Genomic DNA, 24,965 nt, shown 5'->3' on the forward strand with positions numbered 1-24,965 from the left:
TATCTACCAGTGAGAATGACAGTGTTTCAGGTAAGTGAAATTTTACTTCTTTCATTAATTATATTGTGTAGGACTCCTGTGAATCATATCTGATTCGATTCCATTACGAATATTCGGAATACAAACGGAAGAGAAAAATGGTTTTCGTATTCAGCTTACATATGAAAGTATTTGTTTTGAAAGTATTTTTCTTTCGTGTAATTCAATGTTTACATGAAAATAGCTGTTTCGACTTTTTTCCAGTTTGTATCTGAAAGTTACTTTTTTGCAGGATCTACATATCAATGTATAGAGTTAATTTTCTGAAGATGATTGCTGGAGATGTAGAAGTAGAAAGACAAAGACTTTGTTTCCCAAAAATCTCATATATAATTGTCGAAAATATTTCTGGAACAAAAATGGAAATTGGGAAACGTTACATCTTGCCTAATGGTGTATTAATTAATAATGAGCTGCCAGCCAATTTGAAAAACATAAAATGTTTAAATTCAAAGTAGGTACTTCTACAAAATATTTTTTTCGTTTTTCTCATTTGACATTCCATCTTTACACATGTTTATATACAGGGTGTAACTGAATAAGTGTAAAAAATTCAAGGAGGTGATTCCTCATCGAAAAAAAGATAGGATCTTTCATATAAAGAAACTTCATTGGAGCATCGCTTGTTAAGATACAGCCCCTTGAAGGGGGTACATAAAATTTGTATAACAATTTTTTTCACAAGCACTGAAAAAGTTACAATATTGAAATTAACCTGACATTTTGAACTACCAAAAAGACACTTAGCCAGTAATTTATTTGGATTACCCCATGGTTGTAAGAGGTGGAAAACGCAACCCCTAAAATTTATTTCCAATGTAACTTTTTGTCTTATCATTTGTTTACCATTTAAAAATTCATTTCCGATAGCCTGTTTCATTCTAAACAAAAAATGTCTCTTGGGTTTTTTGCCCAAAATAAACCAGTTCGCAGCAAAAAATTATTTTACGAACAACTACAGAGATACATCGTCATAAATGCGAACTGGATTTATTGTTATTTTGTAGTTAGTACCTGCATTAAACGATTGAAGGGTAATAAACAAAACTTATTTATCAATAACAAAACACACAACATATAGAAATCATAGTAAATGTTCAATATGTCTACCTTCAGACATTACGCATGCGACTAGACGTCGGCGCATTGAGCCACGTATTCGCTCAGATATTCCTGGAGTATCTCTGATAACCCTGCACGCATCGATGATGCGGTTTCTTAAGTCATCTACATCGCGAACAAGAGTACGCGATGTAGATGCTGTAAATGACCCCAAATAGAGAAATCGGGAGGATTGAGATCCGGGGATCGAGCGAGCCAGTTCTGTGGTCCACCTCGATCGAGGACAAATGTAGTTTTTGTCCCGAAAAAAACTACATTTGTCTGTGAATTTTATCGTTTTCAGAAAGTCACAATTTCTTCTAATCATTTCCAGCATACAATTGCAAAATTCAAGACGATTCGGAAAGTCTCGTGGTAACAGAGCCTGTACTCGTTGCAGATGGTAAGGGTATAAGAGTTGTTCCTTTAAAATTCGAAATACCGTCATATGATCAACATTTAGTTGGAAAACAATCTTTCTAGTACTGGTATTAGGTTGTTCTTCAATCAAATTAAGTACTGCTTCCTCGAACTGTGGTGTTCGTACTTCTCGATGGCGACCACAATCCTGCGTTCTTTTGTCGAATGAACCATATTCTCGTAATCGTTGATGAAGTCGAGCAAATATTCTATGTGAAGGATGCTTCCATTGAGGATACATTTCAGCATATCTTCTAGAAGCTTCAAACCCATTCCCCTGCGACAGACCGTAAACGTAATGCATATAATAACAAGTGAATTATTAAAGTAACAAATTAAGAACAGAACAACAACACACAATTAGTATTAATTCAATTTCGAAAATCCACAAACTGACAACGTCATACCAATTTAATTGTCACTATCGCTAATAGCGACCTACTAGATAGATTAGTTTCGTATTTTTGCATTTATGACGATGTATCTCTGTAGGTGTTCCTAAAATAATTTTTTGCTGCGAACTGGTTCATTTGGGCAAAAAACCCAAGAGATATTTTTTGTTTAGAATGATACAGGATATCGGAAATGAATTTTTAAATGGTAAACAAATGATAAGACAAAAAGTTACATTGGAAATAAATTTTAGGGGTTGCGTTTTCCACCCCTTACAACCATGAGATGAACCAAATAAATTTCTGGCTAAGTGTATTTTTGGTAGTACAAAACGTCAGGTCAATTTCAATATTGTAACTATTTAGTACTTGTGTAAAAAATTGTTATACAAATTTTATGTACCCCCTTTAAGGGGCTGTATCTCAACAAGAGATGCTCCAATGAAATGTCTTTATATGAAAGATCCTATCTTTTTTTCGATGAGGAATTACCCGCTTAAATGCTTTACACTTATTTAGTTACACCCTGTATTTTCAAACATATTTTGAATTTTAATTTCATTATTATAATCGGCCAATGTATCTGGGGAAATTTGGTATGAAGGTAAAGTTTAATTTTGGTGCAAATTAGTGCTGATTGGCAAAATAATATATTTTACATTCAATGATCAAATGATCAACCTATGTAATAACATTAATCGTTAGTTTCCCTGCTTTTTATCATCGTTACCTGAAGAAACGCCGTTTCTTGCCAGTCCAAATATAATTTTGTTTCCAAACGTGGAATATCCATAACAGCATCAATAATATCGTCTATTAAGTGTATGAGGGTATCTCTAAAGTTTTTGAAGGGCGGCTCAAATACCAGTATATTCACCCTTTGTTGTAACTTAATTTGGAATCCTTTATTGGAATACTGAAAAATTTAATTTTTATTTGAAGATTATGTACATAAAATAATAAACAATTTTAGAAATATATATGCGAAAATGAACATATAATTATAGATCTGAAAATCATTTTACAATAAAAGATTATCTGAAAACTATGATGATTGCAGAATCGATAATGATTATTAAGCGAAAGTCAATTTTTGTGGAGGAACATGAGTCGAGGAAGCTGAGAAATAAAAATAATCAGCAAAGGAAAAACTGCGTTTATACGCAGTATAAACTTAAATTTTGTCCATTTCTGAAGACAAATGCAGGAACGTTATTGTATAATTTCTTAGCCCTTTTTTGATAGGCAAAATTATTAAATAAGATATTTTTTTCGTGAGAAATACTTTTAATTTACGCAGTAACTTATCGGGGTTAACTAAAAAGTCTGCCCTTTCTACACGTGTATTAAGTTCACCATTACAATTTTCATAGTTTTCAGATTGTAGAAGGTGAAAAAACTCAAAGAAGGTCGATAAAAAAACAATAATAATTGTTGTGAATTGTCTTTTCCAACTCACGGTGCACAAAGTTTCAAATTTTTAGAAGATATATATGTTCATTTTTCAATAACCCTGAATGAATTAAAAAAAATTATAAAATGATTTGTAATAAATATTACTCTGTTGATAACTAGAAAAAATCGTAGTGCTGATGAGGATTTGAAAATATTAGCTTCTCAAATTTCGGTTTTAATTTTTATTAAAACAGATACAAAGCCTTTATGTACCAAATAATATATCTGTATATTTTTTCTACGGATTTTCAGTTCATATTTCGGTGTTGTACATTGTATATTATTTTCGGCAACTTTTTTTGCAGAGAACGATATATTTTTAATTTTGCTGTTTCCTGAAAATATTGGGGAGTTTATGTGTACGAGTATGTTGCTAATCATTTTTGAGACTATCAAAGTTCAATTATTGTCTCAAGAAACAATAAATGCTTATAATTAGGAACTTTACTTAACTACGAAGTATAATAAAATAACATAAATGACATATTTTACAAAAAATAACAATGAATTGCAGTAAAATATGAAGAAAAAACATGTTGAAAATGAATTCAAGAGTAATAGGAAAAAATGTAAACTATTAATTTCCACTCATTAGATTTTTTTTCGATTGATATTTAAATATTATAATGGAATAGTGCTTCTTTATTTTTTTTGGAATTGAATTATTTATAATAATCCCATCGTGATACATCGACTTTTTTCCAAAATTTGATTGTATTTTTTAATTCTTTATTGAATCCATTTATAATTGGTTTAAAAATTATTTAATGAATAGAAAGCAATATGCCTATATTAGCGACATAATCAGTAAAAAAATAATATGTGGGGTAACTCAAGGATCAATACTTGGACCTGTTCTGTTTCTTATATATTTCAATTCTTTGGTTACAGTAAATTTATTTGGTGAGTTACAAATGTTTGCTGATGACACCACTTTAATTTACAATGGAAATAGTGTACGAGATATCAAAATCAATATTTCAAAACACCTTGATCAAATATCTTTATGGCTTCAATGCTACAAATTGACACTGAATTTTCAGAAATCTTCATATATGTTCATCAAAAAGGTCTATATTATTTGATTCAAAAAATCATATTGAATTCTATTATGAAAATATTGAATACTGTTCTAGTGCTAAACTTCTTGGTCCTATTCTAGATGAAAATGTATCATGGAGAAAATACATTGAAACAATAAGAAAAAAAATAGCTCCTTTAATTGGAATATTATTCAAAATGAGAAAAGTTTCACCCCTAAAATACCTTAAATTGATTTATTTTTCATTAGTATATTCCAAAATTCAATATCTTATATCAGTATGGGGAATGTCAAAAAATTCCTCATTGAAATCAATTGAAAAAACTTCAGAACAAAATTATAAGATGTATATACAAGTAGAACCACAAGGTAACTTGTATAAATCAAAATAACTATTAGATTTGTCATCCTTACACAAATTCAAATTATGTGCCTCATTCATTTGGCCAAAAATAACCTCAAAAATTCAAATTTGACTTTCAAAATCAATGGTGACAAACACAATCATTTGACAAGATATTCTGGCAATCTGAAGGTAATGAAAATGAAAACAAATATTGGAAAAAATTCAATTTGGTATAAAGGTATCAGATTTTACCATGTGCTACCAAATGCTTCAAAAAAATTTAAAAAACAAAAATTCCGGATTAATTTGAAAAAATATTCATTGTTTGTAGTTTTGAAAACGTCTAACTAAATTTTTATTTTATGTATTACAAATAAACAAATCATACCCGGATGCAGTCATCTTACCTTCACATCCGTTATATAATTTACATAGTCATAAAGCGACTTGAGACAAAGAGTTTGCAGATGATAGGTCATTATGGTAGCAACGGCGTTATAAAACGATTGCATCTTCTTTTTCTTACTGGGATCAGGTAGCTTTTTCCTTCTGTTTCCTAAGAGAAATATGTCGATGACTTCTCGATAATAAACATCGGTTAAGGTGGTCTTGCATTTCTGTATGTGCTTGTTGGCGGTGTATTTAAAGTCTTGTAGTTCAAAAGCGCCTTGGTGTTGCTTCAGTGTTTCCACTTCTATCAACCGTAATTTTCTGCAATCATGAATTAATTAGGAATGTGTTAATAGAAGTCTAGGAAAATTATGTATTTTTGTCCATTAATAAATTCTCATCGATCGGATACGTGAAAAAAAAAAATTACTCGGGGCCAAAAGTCACAAAAACTGATTTTTCACGATTTTAAGTAAAACGGTTCTGTCATAAAATTAGTTCAGACAAAAAAAAAGGAATTTTTAATTATAGAAACATAAAAAAAGTAATACAAATTATGAAACAACAAAAATTAATTGGCGCTCCGGGGTGGGTTGATTAATTCCAATGGCGCCTTTGCTTTTTCAGCTGCAGAAAAACCCGGAAAAACCTGCAGCACCACATCATCTGGAGATCTTGATCTGTCAGTGTCCTCCCTTTCATAGAATAAAATGTAGGGTGTCTCCAGAGGCTCCAATAAATTCAAGATATTGCCAGAATACTTAGTGATACGACTATCGTCAAACTCAAACCAGTCCGTTTCGTCTTCGACCAATGCATATCGAACCTTCGCAAGAGTTTAGTGCTCACGTCAGAGGTTGAGTCATGTTTGAAAATCATCAGTATTATTATTATTATTGTAGATCAGATGATTCGTTATATCTCAGAAACAGTGGCTTTTAAGAGAAAACGTATCAGGACAGATATTTATCTGATCCACAAAGTTTTTTCTGAATTAATTTCATGATAAAATTAACCGTTTTTCTGAAAATCGTGAAAAACCTGTTTTGTATCTTTCACCCCGAGACTCCATTTATGATAATGTTTTCAATAATCCTACCAGTTTTGAACAGGGTTCGAATTTCTGTATCTTCACTCCAATTTTTTGGTCTAATTTGACCGGATAACAGTAGCTAAATGAAATTTACCAATCAGTTTAACTTCAACATTACCTTTAGGAGCATGCCCTCAAAATTCGCCTACTGGAATTTTTTCAAAAAAATGAGGTATTAACAGAAAGGCAGTATGGATTCATTAATGGAAGTAATATTGAACTAGCTGTTTTAGATTTATTTAAGCAAGCATCGGAGGCCTTAGACAATTCAAAAAAGTTATCGTCGAAAAATTCTTCTAAACTAGAATAGGCTTTATTAGAGACTGGAACTTTGATTGCTTTCCTGAATTCTGTAGAGCTTTCTATATAGTTGATTAAAATTTTTTAGGTCTTTATGAAACACTGAACTTTTAGTAAGTGTCAACGTTGGTAGAGGTAGTTTGAAATCGGGATTCTGGCAAGTGAAATATTTGGAAAAGACCAGAGGAAATTTCACTTATGTTTGTTTATAAAGCACGCGTTTCCAATATAAAAATGGCATAAATTGTCATAATTTCATCTGTACTAAATACAGGCCTACAGAAGTCTTGCTTTATTTTGAATAAATAACGTATCGCTTTTTTAACAAAAATATTGAAAACAAGTGGGTGCTAGAACACTCTCCAGAAGGGAATTCCATATCTCAAATGACATTCTACTGATAAATAATAAACGGTTTCAGCTGCAGACGAACCTAATTCTCTAAAGGTGATTCTTACTGCATAATAATCCGAAGAAAAATTTTTAGTGAGTGCTCTGACGGCATCATCAAACCTCAAATCGTTATGTATGACAATTCTAACGAATTTTGTGCCTAATTTGTTCTCGATATATTGGAATGTCTTGAAAAGATTTCAAACTAGTTTTCATGACATTTAAAGATGAAAAGTTAGTATCGTACCAGTCTTTGATACTCCTGATATCTGAAGATATGATTTTGTGGAGATCTGAGGTATTATTACTGGGCCATATTATAGTGGTGTCATCTGTAAATAACGTGAATTTGCCTCTATATTCAACGATGTCAGATCATTTATATACGAAAGAAAGATGATAGGACCAAGAATAGACCCCTGAGGTAGTCAACTGTTTGTACTAGCTGATAACCAAGTTGATATCCAAGTTGACGTTCAACAGTTTGACTCCTACCGAAGATATAATTTAAATCACTTATGAGTTGTTCCGCCAAGGCCACAATGAAACGATTTTCGTCAATTTTTGTCAAAAAATAAAAAGACAAATGAGAACAGCGACATACGCTGAGTGTTGGATATTTATAACAAAAATATGTAGACAGAAGGGTTCATATTCTTCTATGAATGTTTAAGCACTCACGTTAATTTTTTGCTGTACCATAAATCCAACAGTGCCGCCAAACAAGGATTGATAACGTGCAAGTTTCTCTCCATTTTCAGTTTAGCCGCATTGAAGCTGGGTCTGAAGCTATTTCCGATCATCTTCAGTTCTTTTCGGTACTTTGATTCTTCATCTCCCAGAGGTCTTACAAAAGCCGGATCTTGTAGAACAAAATCTATGATTGCTTTTTTCACAGCCATCATAAAATCTTCCTTTACATCTTTGATGGATTCGCTCAAAGTTTCCTCCCAGATCATTAATCGGCGGGGTACTAAGGCCAACACCTGTATGATTCAAAACAATAAGACGAGCTGAATTGTTTTAATTTGGATTATGAATTTGTTCATTCACAAATGATGAAAAGACGAGGTGTCACTTGATAGTGTTTTTTGACGAAACCCATGAACCATAATAACTATATTCAAAAATAATTGAAAAACTAATCTGATTAAAGATTATCCAAAGTAGCAATGCTATGCTAACCTATAAGGTTAATACAAATAATTTTTGGAAAGTGAAAAATTATTGACAGCAGAAAAATTGTAATGTAGTACGGGGATGGAATAGGGTTAATTTCAGGGGTGAAAAATTGCTTTTATTGATTTTCTCCGAAATGTAACCCCCTATTGGTGAAGGTTGAATTCGAAAGTTGTATAAATTATAATGATCTACAAGTTTTGTATGAAAACCATTTTTCCCCATAACAAAAAATTTTGTTCGTCTGGTGTTACGATAATAATAGTTATAATAATAATAAAGATTACTCCCCACGAATTGGTCGTTGGCACGCCCTCCTGAATGTATCAGTCATTGGGGGTGGTGGAAGAGTAAACGTATGCTATCGGTATGAAATTCGGGATAGACAAATATGCAACGGTTCATCTCAAAATAGGAAGCATCCTGCACCATCTGGATACCGGAAAGACGTATGGATGGACCAATGCCACTCAAAAGAGGTAACAGCAGTGAAGAACTCTCTCCGCAGCAAGTATCAACACAAACTCCGACATATCTGGTCATCGGAACTGTCGGGGGAAAACAAAGTTGCTGAAACGAATATGTTTGCTGTTCCAATCTTACTCTACTCATTTGGAGTCGTGAAGTGGGCCCAAAAAATGAAGCACCTCTATAGGAGTTTGCGTCCGTTCCACGGTTGTACTTCCCCCGACAACAGGGAAGCCGTTGACTTTGGAGCTTGAAGCGTCTACATGAAAGAATGGTGCTAAATAGAGCCTGTAAAGTCGTCAGGAATTCGGATCCCCTACTCTACATGATCAGCGACCATGACAGAACAGGAATTGTAGCATTTCTCTTTAGGGCATCTGCCCGAGTAGCTGGTGAACTCGGTTTAGTTTTTGACACTGAACGGTGTAATCACCAATCTGTCACCGAATTGGAACTCGTTGGGCGAAATACTCATATAAATGTCACAGAGATCACTTCACTCCTGCGGCAACACAAGGATAAGGAAATACATGGTGTCTTCTCCAACAACATCGAAAACATTGACTTATCAATGCGCCTGACCTTTGCTTTCCTTAGGTCGAGTAGGCTGAAGTTCGAAACTGAGGAGTTCGTCATGATCCGCTAGGATGGTGTCTTCAACACTTTAGTGTACCACAGTCGCGTGATGGATATATAGGTTCTTGACACAAGATGTAGTCCTACCGCGAAGTGTCTAAGACTCTAATGGACTTGCTGTCAGCATGTTTCATTCTATATCCATCGACATAACACGGCCCTAAGGGTGCTCCATCAACATTTACGGCACTTTTACGGTGCTGACGAGACACCGGTGTTGCTCTACGCTCCGGGGATATTGAATTTGTTTTGGAAAACGAAGAGTACCGCATTTATTGGAACTATCCGTTCCCCACCCTCGAGCTCAAACAAGCTAATACGCCTGATGTAGTTCTTTTCGATCACCATAGCAATACGATATTTATTATGGATTTTTCAGTTGCTGGCGGGACGAATATGCTCCGAAAATAGGAGAAAAACGCATAAAATTTCAAAATTTTCTCTTCGAACTTCGCCAGACTCTTCACAGACCACTCTGTCAAGATGTTTGTTCGGATTATTGTAGTCATTGGCTCTCATTATTTTTGGCTCACTGCGCTTGTTCAGGGTACCCCAAAGTGTGGGTAGTTGTTGTTGGTTGATAATGCTGGTCCGCCCTCCAGAATATATCGGGGCTTCGGGCCAGCGCAAACTAAGGTTACTCATTTTAAGAAAAAAATTATGCCTAACCCATCCTGTCCTAACTAAAACTGAAATTGAATGATGATAAACAAGAAATTCTGTGTATATGTATATATTACGAAACTCTAGAAATGTTAATAGTATGTATTGTAAATAGCACCAAATATTGACCTTGAGGTACACCACGGGTAATGGTTCTACAATTATACAGTGCCATCCCTAAAGTATGCACCATATGGGAAACTTATTTATTAAGGATTTTTCGACAAAAAATTATTCTTGATAAAAGTTTGTGCATCTCCTAAAACTGAACATGCACCAACAAAATATAGTAAAACACGCGTAATATGCGAAGAGCCTTCAAATATTTGATTTTGAGACAAGAGTAAAGTACTCTTATTTTGAAGGCATGACCATCTAAGTTTTATTTTTTTGCCCATTTTTTTAAATCAAGACTACGAAAAAAAAATTGCTAAGACGATAAATTTTTTTGTCCAAAATAATTCTCCAAAATAATCTCCAGAAAATCAATGAGTTCGTTCCAAAATACCTATTTTATTTTGATGTTTTGTGATTTGATATTATTGTATATGAAGTTCTTGTTACAATACTGTATAATTTTGAGTAATTTTCGGTATAAAAATACCTTCACACCAAAAACTTTGGAAATTATTTTAGTCTTCAAAAAAATTGACGGTGGTTAACACCATAGTTTATCGAAAAGAGTCATCATCTTCATCATTCCTTGAACTTGACCTAAACCCTAAATAAGAATTGATATATTTGAAAGGACAATAGCAAGTTCACGAACATACTAAAAAAAAAAAGCTTGCTTCACAGAAAATTATTTTATGTCAGAAAAAAAATGCGGCATAAGCACATGTTACACTCTTGATTATTGAAAAACCGACTCACCCTACTTAATACTTTTCCATCAAGGGGTGCTACATGAACCGTGTCCACCCCATGTTTGACGTAATAGTAGTATCGCAACATTTCTTTCTCTTCGGCAGACGGTATTTCATCTTCCTCAATTTCAGGTTCTCCTTCTCTACCAACAATTAATTTGACGAGCCTATTTCTGAACTCTTCTCTTTGTTTTTTCAAAGCCGCATACGATTTGAGTTTTGATTGTTGTTCAGCAACTGGAACGGTATAATATATTCAATTATTCAGTTGAATGTAATTCTAAACAATAAATAACGGTTCAAATGTGAGGGTGATGGAATTTCTCCCCTACAAAAGACTCAATACCCGAATATCAAGGACAAACGAGGCTCTCCAAGGCGGTCCGTTGCAGAGCCAAGCCAAGCTGCAATTACTCTTTTCTGAAGTGTACGAGGATGAATTGAAATTTCGTTAGCCTAGAACCTAGACCAATAGCGAGAGGTAATTTGTTAGAAGTTTCACATTAAAATGTCGAACCGGAGTTGGCAAAAAATTAAAAGAAAGATGTCCTTAGAACGGCTTCACTAATTACCACTAATTAATAGTATATATATAGATTAACTTTGCATAAATACAGCTTATACATCAGAATAACATATATGTTACAATTTACAAAAGTTTTGTGTAATTTTGATCATAAGTATTAAGTAAGTCGTAAAAATTCTTTCTCCCTGAGAGCTATCTTGGCGTGTCTGCCTATATCGTTGGAGTTAATGTACCGTAAGATTGTTTATTTTAAATAGTTCTAAATAAATGTCCGCGATAAAATATATCTACCTTCTATGTGGTAGCCACTATATGCAAAATATTGAGCCATGAATACCATAAAATTGGATACTTTTTTACAAGGAACATGTTAGAATATATGTAAAATTCTTATAAAAATTAATACAATTATTGTTTTAGGTATTTTATATAGATAAACTTTGTCTTTCACACTAAGTAATTTCGACGAATCACGATAAGATTAACTTGACGCAACGCAATAAGCCATTGCGATTTGCGTCTACTGTGAGACGACGCGGGACGATGCGCCGGGGTAGAGGGGTAGTCTAAACAATGAAGCGTCATCTCCCGAACGCGGGCAGAAGCGAGAGGGCAGACGTCGTTGACAGTTGTGTTAGTTTCGCGAATTTTTTTTTATAGGTATCAACATAAATCGATTCTCGAAACTATTCATTGCTTAGTGCAATTGGCATATTTTTTCAGTTACTGTACTTTTAAATATATGATGGAATCGGCCGATACTTGATGAAAATCCATAACTAACGTATTCCAAAAACACTTTATTGTGAGATTTTCACTAAATTGTTTTACAAAAACGCAACACGTGTTTCGCCATACAATGGCTTCATCTGGCGTGTCTTTCAACTAATTCTACACATTCAATACTAAATATATATATATAGTTTATGGAGTACCTGAAATCAAAGTACCTGTAAACGAAGTACCTGAATTTTAAGTAGCTGATATTTTACCTGAGTTTCTAACGAATTAAATTACCTGCACTTATGTTCCATTTTCACATTTGAAAAAATATATTCAGTAACGGAGAGTTATTGAGTTCTAATTGATCATTCAGTAAATTACCCGAATTCCTGAATCTATTGATTTCTAAACATTCTAGATGATTAAGTTTCAAACTCTTCTCTTCTAAATGTAACCCCTCGTACTCATGATTGAACTCGTGTCCTTCTGCTAAAAGATGGTTTGCAAATGTGGAATTGGTCTTTCTATTTACAAAACTACTCCTATGTTCTTTAATTCGTTGGAAAAATGTTCTTCCTGTTTGCCCAATATACAGTTTTGGACAGGAGCCACAAGTCAGCTTATATACTCCTGATCTATCCGACACCAAAGTTTTGTCCTTATTGTTTTTAATAAATTTACTTAGGTTATTATTCGTTCTATAAGCTACGTTTACTCCTTCTTTCTTCAAAAAACGGGCAATATTCCTGTTTGGTTCCCCCACATATGTCAATGTCTTATAACTCACGTTATCGCATCTTGAATATGGGTAGACCAGATCCATGGCTTGCTTTTGTCGTTTTTTGGAAAGAATGGAGTTTACAATATCTACCTTATAACCGTTATTAATCGCGATTTGTTTGATCAAATTCAGCTCTTTCTGGAAATCCCTATCAGACAGTGGAATATTCAATAATCTGTGAATCATACTATTGAATGCAGCAACTTTATGCTGGTACGGGTGTGTGGAGGAATTATGTATGATAATGTCCGTGTACGATGGTTTGTGGAAAATTTGAGTCCCTTACTGGCGGAAATTTTCATGGATAACATAGAGTATGAAATCCATAATAATCAATTAGCCAACAATTTTTTGTACTGGTACAGATACGTAGATGATATCTTAGTATGTTTTACTGGTACAGATAGGCAATTAGGCAAGTTCATTGAATATGCCAACTCCATCCACCCGTCAATAAAATTCACCACTGAGAGGGAGGTAAATAATTCAATAAATTATCTGGACTTAACCATTACGAAAAATAACAATAAACATGAGTTTGCAATTTCCACAAACCATCGTACACGGACATTATCATACATAATTCCTCCACACACCCGTACCAGCATAAAGTTGCTGCATTCAATAGTATGATTCACAGATTATTGAATATTCCACTGTCTGATAGGGATTTTCAGAAAGAGCTGAATTTGATCAAACAAATCGCGATTAATAACGGTTATAAGGTAGATATTGTAAACTCCATTCTTTCCAAAAAACGACAAAAGCAAGCCATGGATCTGGTCTACCCATATTCAAGATGCGATAACGTGAGTTATAAGACATTGACATATGTGGGGGAACCAAACAGGAATATTGCCCGTTTTTTGAAGAAAGAAGGAGTAACGTAGCTTATAGAACGAATAATAACCTAAGTAAATTTATTAAAAACAATAAGGACAAAACTTTGGTGTCGGATAAATCAGGAGTATATAAGCTGACTTGTGGCTCCTGTCCAAAACTGTATATTGGGCAAACAGGAAGAACATTTTTCCAACGAATTAAAGAACATAGGAGTAGTTTTGTAAATAGAAAGACCAATTCCACATTTGCAAACCATCTTTTAGCAGAAGGACACGAGTTCAATCATGAGTACGAGGTGTTACATTTAGAAGAGAAGAGTTTGAAACTTAATCATCTAGAATGTTTAGAAATCAATAGATTCAGGAATTCGGGTAATTTACTGAATGATCAATTAGAACTCAATAACTCTCCGTTACTGAATATATTTTTTCAAATGTGAAAATGGAACATAAGTGCAGGTAATTTAATTCGTTAGAAACTCAGGTAAAATATCAGCTACTTAAAATTCAGGTACTTCGTTTACAGGTACTTTGATTTCAGGTACTCCATAAACTATATATATATATTTAGTATTGAATGTGTAGAATTAGTTGAAAGACACGCCAGATGAAGCCATTGTATGGCGAAACACGTGTTGCGTTTTTGTAAAACAATTTAGTGAAAATCTCACAATAAAGTGTTTTTGGAATACGTTTGTACTTTTAAAGTAAAACTATAAATTACTAGCTGTTGCCCGCGACTTAGTCCGCGTAGAATCTGGTTAATCACATTAAATTTTGTGACAGACAATTTTAAACGAATAGTTACAATCTATTGTAACTATTCGTTACACACAAAAAAATTACGGCTTCTTGACGCTTTCGTTAACCAAGTTAGCATCCTCAGGAGATCATTATGACTGTTATAATGATCTCTCGATAGTTACAATATTTTTTATCAACCCAAAACTTCAGGTTTCCAACTTCAAAACTGACCAAATTCAATACAATCATTGAACCCCTATTTTTCCCTCTGGGGTGTAAACTCCTGATTCCCTTTCGTGATGCTCATTTACGCTATATAAAGAACCTACCTGCATTATCAAGATGTTTGGTTCAGTAGCTTCGGCTGTACTTTAATATAAGGGTGTCAGTCAATCAATAGGTACCCAATTATACAATACTAGCTGTTCCTCGCTGTTTTGCCCGCTTTACCATCTTAACCTACCCTATGTGTTATTCCAAGTCATGATCTATCTATATACCAAGTTACATTTGAATCCGTGGAGATGTTTAGTCGTGAAAAAGTAAAAAACGTAAATATATGCAGTAGATTCATCCATCCTCACAAACTTCACGCATTTATAATATTAGTAGGTTAGAGTTAGTAGGATAACCAATGTATTTCATTCTTGTCCTTTCAGTTTTTTTTGCAGATGCTATTCAATATTGTAAAAGTACGTACCTATTGATTGACTGACATTCTTATATTAACGTACAGTCGAAGCTACTGAACCTAGAATCTTGGAATATGCAGGTAGGTTTTTTGTATAGTGTGAATAAGCATCGCAAAAACAATATGTTTGTAAATTAAATTTAAACAATATGTACCATGGAAGTTGTAACCAAGTCCCAAAAAAAAGCATTGATGAAACAGCAGAACATGTATAGAATCAACAACAAAAGACTCATTAAATGAATATCAAAAATAAACAAGGCTCCCCAAGGTGGTTCGTTGCAAAACCAAACTTTGGCATTGACCACCTAAAAAATATTCGTCCTTTTATCTGCAAAACTAAAGCATTCGTGATGTTACACTGTACAGAACTGTTTCCACCCACCATAAGCCTTACCTGGGGTGTTAGGCATCACCGACCACCGACATAACCTGGTTATGTCGATGAGAAAGACAGAGGGTGAATTTCGTTTAATGGCCATAGATGGCATCTCCTTCGAGCATAATGGAAGGTTTAAATTCTATATCACAGGGATTCACTCTGAACCCGCCATTTTTTACTTAATTCACGATAAAGCACTAACATATTTTCCCGATAACTTTGATGACAGAATTCAAAGTTAGGTAGAAAATAATATGAAAACGCGGTTGAAAGTCACCATAAACATTTCCTGGTGAACATCGCCACATCGACCACAGATGGAAAATTTGTATAATATAACTAAGCAGTTTTACAATGCACTTTATAATACTACTCGACCCCTTTTCATTGAACCGTACCTTTCTTCTTTTCGGCCGCAAGTTTTCTCTTGTATTTTGGATATGACGATGCCACAATTGGTTTTAGCAGTTCTGGTGGAAGCGAAAACAGGGACCTATCTTCTATATTGAAATCTGATGGTAAAGTTAATCTAGGTACTTTGATATTGAGATCCCCTCTAGCATCTAACTTGGCTCGCTTCTCCGTTATCTTCTTCACCAGGCGGTCTCTTTCCACGTCTCTGGACGTCATATTCCAGGGTTATTTACCTATAACAATAGGTGAAATTTAAAATGTTCATGTATATAATCTCAGTAATGAATGAGTATGACTTCTGTAAAGCCGCTATCTGCGATAATGATTTTGAAGATTAGAAATGGTTTCAATGTTTGGTGATGATGGTAAGGTGGTCTCCAAGTTCGCTATTAACCCAGTAGAAGAAATAAATAAATAAGTATGTTTCGAGAAAGTAAAGTCAATTCACAAACTTTAATAGTCTATAGTGCTAGTTCTCCTTTTCGAAAATAATATAATGGAATAGATTATTTCAAACTGATGTATGCTGAGGATCCGAAAATGTTTCATGAAATTTAAAATGTTGAAGATTGCCAACACATCCAAAGAAATGTCAAAATTATATTTGAACGGTGCTGCAGCAATGATTTTAAGCTCAAGGTCAAAAAATGCAGAAACTTATATTTGCTGATCTTGGTGGAAAAACTATTCTCAGCTAACAGCATGCAAGGTTTCATGATGGGAAATAGCAAAGATCTTATGAACATGGATGTAATAAAGTTACTTTTTATGTCCGGTCAAAATTAGAATGTGGCATAATTCTGTGGTATCTAATATATGCGGCTTACTCAGCTTCCATTAAAAGAATTCAGCGGATATTTCTCAAATGTATTTATTTTCAGCTATGAAGTATTTATCCTGAGAAAAGAATTCCTAATAGTCAACTACTCGAAGAATCGACGTTCGTTAGTTTAGGTATCAGACGAGTAATTTCAACAGTGACTTTTTTCTATATAATCTGTTGCATAACAATATTGACTGCGTATCTCTCATCAGAAATCCCTTTTTAGGTCATTGACATAACACTTGAGTATGAAATAACGTTCTACTTAGATTCTGCAAGAACAAATATTGCAGTGTTTTACGGAAACTCATGAGAAACGAACAAGCCAGGTAGCTTCCAAATGAAAAAAAAACTAATTAAAAAAATCAGCATCGGCAAAATTACGCACAGTTGCCTTAAATTTTTGTACCTATTGTTTGTATTGGTAACCTTTTAGTAGACGATTTTTGATTGACAAGGTGACTGTTAAAGTTCTCGAAATCTCCATTGAAAGATACCTAATTGCTGTAAAATATCATTTAATCGGGTCCTTACCTACCGTACAAAATATTTTTTATTTGTTTCAAATGCATTTGAGGTTGCAAGAATCGTTGTGACGTCACGATTGTTGAAATTTGAGTGTCGATTGAACTATCCCATAAAAGTTAAGTATTCTGTCTGCCATCGAACTGACATATGTCAGAATCAGATTTTTTGATATATATTTTGTCAGTTGTGAGGTTATAAAATAACCTGTTTTTAATGTATCTTAGTTTCCGTAGTTAAAAAAAAAATAGATTTCAAAATGGTAAGAAAACATACCTGGTACTTTTACTTTTCTTTCCAAAACTATTCGTCACGTAACATGTTAAAAACTGAAACAAAACGAAAACTCGGTTTTCTTGAGTTAAACTAATTATTTACCATGGTTACCCAATCAATTTTCCGTCATCGATTAATCAAAATAACATAAATTTTTTGTAAGTAATCATGCACTGAAGCACATATTTCAAGAATGACTTTATTTTATTTTGCAAGCCTAGGAATTACTGCTGTCATTTTCCTAACTATTGTACTCACTGTTTACCAGATACTCACCAAAGCGATTACAAGGTTTTTCCACCTAACTAGTTACAATTCAGCAGCTGAGAAGTCTTTGCTTGCCACACTTCGCAAGAAAACAGGATACACTTTTGCGAACTGTAAAAAAGCACTGGATATGCATAACAACGATTTGAATCAAGCTGAGACTTGGCTGAAACAGCAAGCACAATCTCTTGGTTGGTCGAAAGCTACAAAACTGGAGGGCAGACAAACCACTCAGGTAATAGTTAATATAATCTCCTGATGATCGTGTATTGATAATAAAATATTCCGATTTCTAATACATATGAAAGGAAATTTTGATACATATTTGTTTCAATGGCTCTTGCTAGTTTTTAAAAAAGTTTTCATTATCCTTAGGTACATATTTTTGTCTGCTGATCACAAATATAAAATCAAAAGTGGCCTCTCGTCTACTTTTGGAGAGACCTTTTGGAGAGAAGGTCACTCAAAAGTTGAAAATTGTAACAAAATGATTGCTTCAGAAATTCATCATGAATGAAGTCGATATATATTGCATTTAGCGATCAATTTTGTGGTATCAGCTCTAGTTCTATTAAATTCTCGGCTCACATATTTCTATACCTTTTAGTATAACTATTCAGTCTTCATGGAATAAATAGTGGAAGATTTTGAATGCCAAAAAAGAAAGTTGCATTCCTTTTCCTTGTCGCTGTATAAGTTTGTGAACATCATAATAATTTTTGGTTCAATTTTGTAACACTGCAAGCAGAATAAACAAAAACAAACCTTTTCAAACTACCATTCAGTTTCTTGAAAAATTATGATGTAGTTTGCTGAAAAAGATACAAGTGTTAGGAAATTAAATGTTTTGTTTGGAAAAAGTGGAAGAGGCAAGTGAATAAAGGTCCACATCATGTGATGTGTTAAGAAAGTGAAACTATGATTTTTATTGCCAAAAGTGAGTTCTGTATTTCCAACAGAAGACCAAAACACTAAGCTTTTTCAGGAGATCATACGAGTTGTTAACAAATATTTTGCAAAGTTTGATTGCTAATCATCACTGATTTTGAATTATTATTGTGGAGTATTTGAAATTATTATTTCATATCAAACTAATTATTTCAATAATATTCACAAATTCACTATTTGATTCTCAAGGGCCTTGTGGGTGTAGTAGTGAAAGAGAATGATGGAGTATTGGTCGAGGTGAACTGTGAGACTGACTTTGTGGCAAGGAACAGGGAGTTTCAGAAAATTGTCGAAGATGCTGCTAGAACTTGTTTAGATTTTGTCAGAAATCATCAGAAGTCACAAGATAAAATCACCAAAGTGAGTATATGGATTATCAAATTTCTATGATTTTGAATAGAAATGTCATTTATAGTTCTTGAATATCCAAACATAATATGTCCAAAGACTAGTTCAGTTTGAGGGCTCCGAAAATTTGTTGAATCAATAATTTTTTTGTTTTTTTTTTTGAGAAAGTTCAATATGAATGTTTTTTACACCCTCCTGTCATTGTATGCTTTCTATATGGTGTGTATATGTTTAAATTTGTAATCTAGAATCAATTTGTGGGTATTTTTCCTATTATTTCAACGGATTGAAAGGTTGAATAGCAATCTGTTAAGGCACATCTACATAATATGGTTTGAAGATTGGTAAAGTATCAAAAATAATTTTACAATGATATTCTTTCACAACATATTTACTTTTATTAACTCATGATGTATGCTTAGCCCCGTGATAGAACTTTCTTGATAATTAGCTCTAACATGTTTTAACTTCTGAGAGTGGCAAACCAGATTTTAAAATATTTACCTGCTTCAGATATGCCTAGATGCAGAACAACTGAAAAACTTGAAGGCTGCTGATGGAAAATTACTGGCTGATAAGCTTGCCCTGGCCATTGGTACCCTTGGAGAAAATGCAACATTAAAAAGAGCTTTGTGCCTAAAAGCTGGAAATGGCATTCATCTCTCAGGTAATTGCTTTAGTTTTTAATCATGTATCTGGTAAAAATCGTGAATTCGGTAACACTGGAACTAATACTGCTCTCTCCACTTTCTCTTTCATTCTTAGTGAAAGTAATTTTATCCAAACCTACTGACTACACTATAGGACCACCCTCTCACCAGTTTTTTCTCTCTTAGAATCATAGTTCTATTCATATCTCCATATCTACGTCACATCCATCACAGTTTCATTCTTTTATCTTCTAAGACTTTTCAGAAAAAAAATTATTTTAGTGTAATACCTACTGTTGAATTTCTACTCATAGAAAGTAAAAAAAAAATATCTGATGCTATCACCTAATGCATACAGAACAACTATGCCCAAGCTGTTAGTCTTAATATTCAAAGTATGTAAAATGAAATGAAAATTTTATTTTTGCTATATTATAAAATCAGATTTTTCTATTTTTTTGTCAAGGGGTGATATGTTTCATAAGAGGATTGTAAGATTTGAAATATTCTTAGCCAGAACTGTCTACCATATTTTTTAAATTGTTAGGAAAAAACAGAAGCTTTAAAGAAAATATCTAGTACAATAATTTTCTTTTTCAGATTTTAGAAGTTCAACTTGTTTTGGATATAAGTTGTATGCATGATTATCTCTAGTGCAACAGGCTCACAACGAAACTGAAAATTATTACAACGATGTGGAGTCACAAATTTTCATTACATTCTTTTGAATGAAATCTATATCTGACCTTCAATACGTAAAATTTCAGATATTAGATCAATAGTGAAAGCATTAATTTTTTGGATGGAATTTAAGAATGAAGTAGGGTCAGTGAAGTGAATTCGATGACATTTATCCATTATTGAAAAAAAGTTTATTTTTGTAATAGGATTATTCAAATCTTATTGCAATTCCTTTGTTGATATATTCAAAATTAGCAGTAGACTTCTGGGTCTTAGATACTATAATCTTGAAGTTTATTATTTCTCTGTTACATACTGACTTGTTACTGACCTATGATCAGATGAGAGACAACAAGTTGTCCTCTATCAACATATTCAACAAAGTAGGTTGATTGTTCATCATTTAACAATCCACTGATTGCAATGTTAAATCAGAATTAGCACCACTGAAATGTAAATATTTTTTTTTCCACAGGTTTGTTACTGATATGAAATATCTAACTTTTATGATTGATAAAACAGTGACAGTCAATAATCATGCTGATTATATTATAAAAAAAAACCTCAAAAAATGTTTTTTTTGCAATGCATCTAAGCATTTAACTCAAAGAGTCACAATTTACAACTATATAGTTCAGCCACATTTTGACTTCTGTGCTACATTATTGTATCTTCTAAATCAAAATGAGTTAGATCAACTACAAAAACTGCAAAACAGAGGTATGGGTATGACTGAGATGCAATCGACTTACTTCTAAAAAGACTATGCTCGATTCTCTTCACTGGTTATCAACCGCAAACAAATCTTATATTCTAAGTATGGTTTATATTCAAAATGATAAAAGGTATTCAACCTAGCTATTTCAATAAATTATTTGAAGTCAACAATGAAGTCCTCCAATATGGTACTAGAACCAATGTAAGCTTCCATATATCCAGGACAAACTCAAGGTCAGCAATGAAACGTCTGTTTTTCAGGCTAGTGGAAATTAACAAACTGCCTGGTTCTTTGAGAAACAACAAAAGTATTCACACTTTCAAACAAGCGTTATGGCAGTATATCAAAAAAGATAATAACAGATAATGTGAAGATAATATAAAAAGATAATGTCACAAAAAATAAATAATTATTTTATGTGACATCCATATCATTTCTTTTTTTTCTTCTCATTTTTGATTATTCAACTTTTATAAGTCATTGATGTTTTCATATTGACTTTTTAAAATAACTATATATTATATTTTTAATTAACGACTGTACATTAGGATAACCTAAAATAAATACTACTACCTAATAATGACCAAGTAAAACCGTCATTCAATGCAGGTAGAAACGACCAAATACCGAATTATAGGCCAATTTCAGATTTACCAGTTTTGTCTAAAATTATTGAGAAATCAGCACATTCTAGATTGTTTGAATATCTTGAGAATTTAAAATTTATTATATAATGGACAATACTGATTCCGAAAAAATAGTAACACGAAGTCCTCATTATCAGATGTCATAACCTACTTCCAGCTAGATTTAGATTTAAACAAAAAATGTGGACCTGAAGAAAGCATTTGATACTGTGGACCATAAAATTCTTTCGAAAATAATGCATGATATAGATATCCGAGTTGGCTTCAAAATTATTCATTGATTAGAAAGCAGTATGTTCATATGAATGACATAATTAGTTTAAAAAATGTTTGAGGTACCGCAAGGCTATATATTTCAATTCTTTGGGTGCAGAAAGTTTATTTGCTGAAGACACCACTTCAATTTATTTTCAAAAATTCAATATATAATATATGTGAATTGAAGGGGTTATATTTTTAGGAGTGAATAATTTTTGGGAAAGAAAGTTTTTGGCTTTCTACTACTCCATCTTGATACAAAAAAAATGAAGAGGGAATCTTCCAAAGAAAGGAAGGAAGTAATCAATTTGGAAATAAGTAACTCTATACATGGATGTGTAAATCATGCAAACTGAAAGAAAGTCCTCCTGAAACAGCTACTTTCATATAAACATTGAATTACATGAAAGAAAAAAATTATTTCGAAACAAATACTTCTATATGAACACTGAATTATACAGAAGATACTTTTCTCTACTCAGTTTGTATTTCAAACATTCGTTGTGGAATAGAAATCAGATATCATTCACATGAGTTCTACTTTGAATGAATGGTAATAAATTGCACTTACATGGAACACTGTCACCCTCACTGGTATACACCGATGTTTCGCCTTAAGACACTTGCCCCAAGGCTCTTCAGTACCAAATTGGATAACATTATAGAAAATACACACAATTCATTCATGAATTACGATTTTTTAATGTCACGGAATAAGCTTGATCTGCTTATGTCATCGATGACATATGCATATGTGAAATGCAAATGGCTAAGTATCAAAAGTTTATTTTTTCAGTGATATATTTCATTTCAAGTCAACAATTATAAATACAAAAGTTACTAACTAAATAGACTCTTCAAAGATTTATATTATTTTGTATATTTTCAGGGCGAACTTTTCAGTTTGCCCTTCATTGTACTTGAACACATTGTCTGTTGATATATTCATTAATTTCTCAGATTTTAGTGAAACATAATTTTCTCAAATATCACACTTCCATTCAAACCAAACTTTCATGAAAAGTATTTTCTAAAATTATAAAATGTATATCTGAAAATATAATCATTACAGCTTATGCCCACCATCAGGAAGTGCTAGTGATAAAGTCTTACTTGGTAGACTTGGAGGTTTATTGGCTTATAAAGCAGCTGAATCAACTGAAAATACGATAGAACTGGGAAAAGGTAAGTAATACCAATATAAAGATCATTGGATTGAATAGAGTAATAAAACTATATTCTGAATGTTTAAGATTTTTAATTTAGGTTATTTCTTAAATAAAATGTTTGTTTTCCAATTCTATTTGATGGAAGATATAAGTCTCACATGTCGGAAAATATAACCTTCAGTTAATTTAAATTTTTAATGAAAAATAGTCAAACTATTCAATAGAGTTGTCAGTTTTCTAGTAAGCATTATGCCAAAAATATTGATACAGAGTAATTTAAAGAAAAAATCCTCTTAAAGTTGTACTGTAGAGTCAAATGTAACAAACCTACTTTTCAATTCATTTGAATTGTTGATTTTATTGTATTCTATTCAATTTTCATGAAATTTTATGAATATTTCAGTGTATTTGAAAAGGCATGAAAATTCATTTTCACTATTTTTCTAAAAACATTTGATAGTTAGCAAGACAAAAAAATCCTGAGATTACTAGGCTGATGTCCATAATTGATTTATTTTCCTTCTTCAAACTTGTGAGTTTCTATTGACTTCTGATGAAATTCAATGGAGACTGGAGTCGCAGAAGAGATATTTTCAAATTTTCATGGTTATCTAATGGCCACTGGCAGTAGAGTCTTCTGGAGGCTTTCTAATGAATCGTCTCACTGTACTCCTCAAGTTGATAGAAAGATTGGTATCTGTGTCTTCACACATATGTAAAAAATCATTTCACAATTATATATGACTGATTTCAATCAAAAAGTGTAATTTCTTCAGGAATTTGTCAACATATAGTTGGAATGGATCCCAAGAAAATTGGAACACCAACTGATGAACCCGCCAAAAACAAAGATGAAGAATCATGTCTAATTCACCAGGAATATTTGTTAGATGATAGCATTACTGTGAAAGATATCCTTGAAGAACATAAACTGGAAATTATAGATTTCAAGAGATTTGAATGTGGAGAGAATATGAATGCCATAGGAGACCAACCATTAGAGTATGTTGAAACTTGTCAATAGTCTGGAATGTTTAACCGCTATTATTAATAGAAAATACAATTATGTCAATAGATAATATGAAAACATAATCGAATTTCACTTCTCAATACATTTTTGATGAATATATGACAATAATTTAGAAAAATATCAATACATTCAGTTTATGTTTACTTCGTCATGAGCACATGTCATGAAGATCAGTTTTATGTCAATTTTCATTATTTGAAACCTTATCTGAAAGAATGATTGAATGACAATATAATCTAGTTATATGTTCGGAGTACATTTTTTTCTAATACTTTTTTAAACAACTCGAGAAACAAACCTCAATATTTCATTCAAGTCACGTTTCATTGAGAGATTTTCACTATATGATAGCTTTCTCATGTTCATGTATGAACACGCTATTGTATAGTAAACTGTGTAGTGATTTTGTAAACTATTCAGTGAAAATATCATCAAGTGTCGGCCAAGAAGAATCAATACTGCTTCAATCTATAAGGTAATAGTAATTTTGATTGCAAATCCCTGATAAATACCCATTCCAATCAAATACAACTTCACAATAAAAATCTCATCGGTTAGGTGAAAAATATCTGTCATGATTGAAACCGTGTCCTTCTGCTAAAAAAGTTTTGCACATGTAGAATTGGTATTTCCCTTCGAAAAACTACTTCTATGTTCTTTAATTCTGTGGGAAAAAGTTTTTTATGTTTGGCCAATATAAAGTTGTGGGCTAGAACCACAAGTCAACTTATATACTCCT

At 32.7% G+C, this 24,965-nt stretch overlaps 2 protein-coding genes across 2 annotated transcripts in view; one reads left to right on the forward strand and one right to left on the reverse strand.

Moving 5' to 3' along the window:
* The window catches only part of Dhc36C (Dynein heavy chain at 36C), a 165,706-nt gene extending 147,924 nt beyond the window's left edge, over window positions 1-17,782 (reverse strand). Inside the window, exons 1-6 of the mRNA XM_074173808.1 lie at window positions 17,511-17,782; window positions 15,871-16,119; window positions 10,791-11,020; window positions 7,653-7,957; window positions 5,203-5,506; window positions 2,683-2,868 (exon numbers count right to left, since the gene is read on the reverse strand). Of these exons, the coding sequence (XP_074029909.1) occupies window positions 2,683-2,868; window positions 5,203-5,506; window positions 7,653-7,957; window positions 10,791-11,020; window positions 15,871-16,102 (1,257 nt within the window). The 5' untranslated portion in view covers window positions 16,103-16,119; window positions 17,511-17,782. The remainder of the gene's footprint in view (window positions 1-2,682; window positions 2,869-5,202; window positions 5,507-7,652; window positions 7,958-10,790; window positions 11,021-15,870; window positions 16,120-17,510) is intronic.
* mEFTs (elongation factor Ts, mitochondrial) lies at window positions 1-24,288 on the forward strand. The gene is given in 7 exon segments (XM_074173809.1): window positions 1-30; window positions 17,779-18,012; window positions 18,915-19,085; window positions 19,587-19,740; window positions 23,100-23,108; window positions 23,111-23,212; window positions 23,973-24,288. Coding segments are annotated over 7 exon segments (933 nt in total). The 5' UTR covers window positions 1-15; the 3' UTR covers window positions 24,221-24,288.
* The last annotated feature ends 677 nt before the right edge of the window (window positions 24,289-24,965 follow it).

Source organism: Leptinotarsa decemlineata, unplaced genomic scaffold (assembly GCF_025532065.1).
Source record: "Leptinotarsa decemlineata unplaced genomic scaffold, Ldec_3_MD MMD2_tig00000505_RagTag_RagTag, whole genome shotgun sequence".
Lineage (NCBI taxonomy): Eukaryota > Metazoa > Arthropoda > Insecta > Coleoptera > Chrysomelidae > Leptinotarsa > Leptinotarsa decemlineata.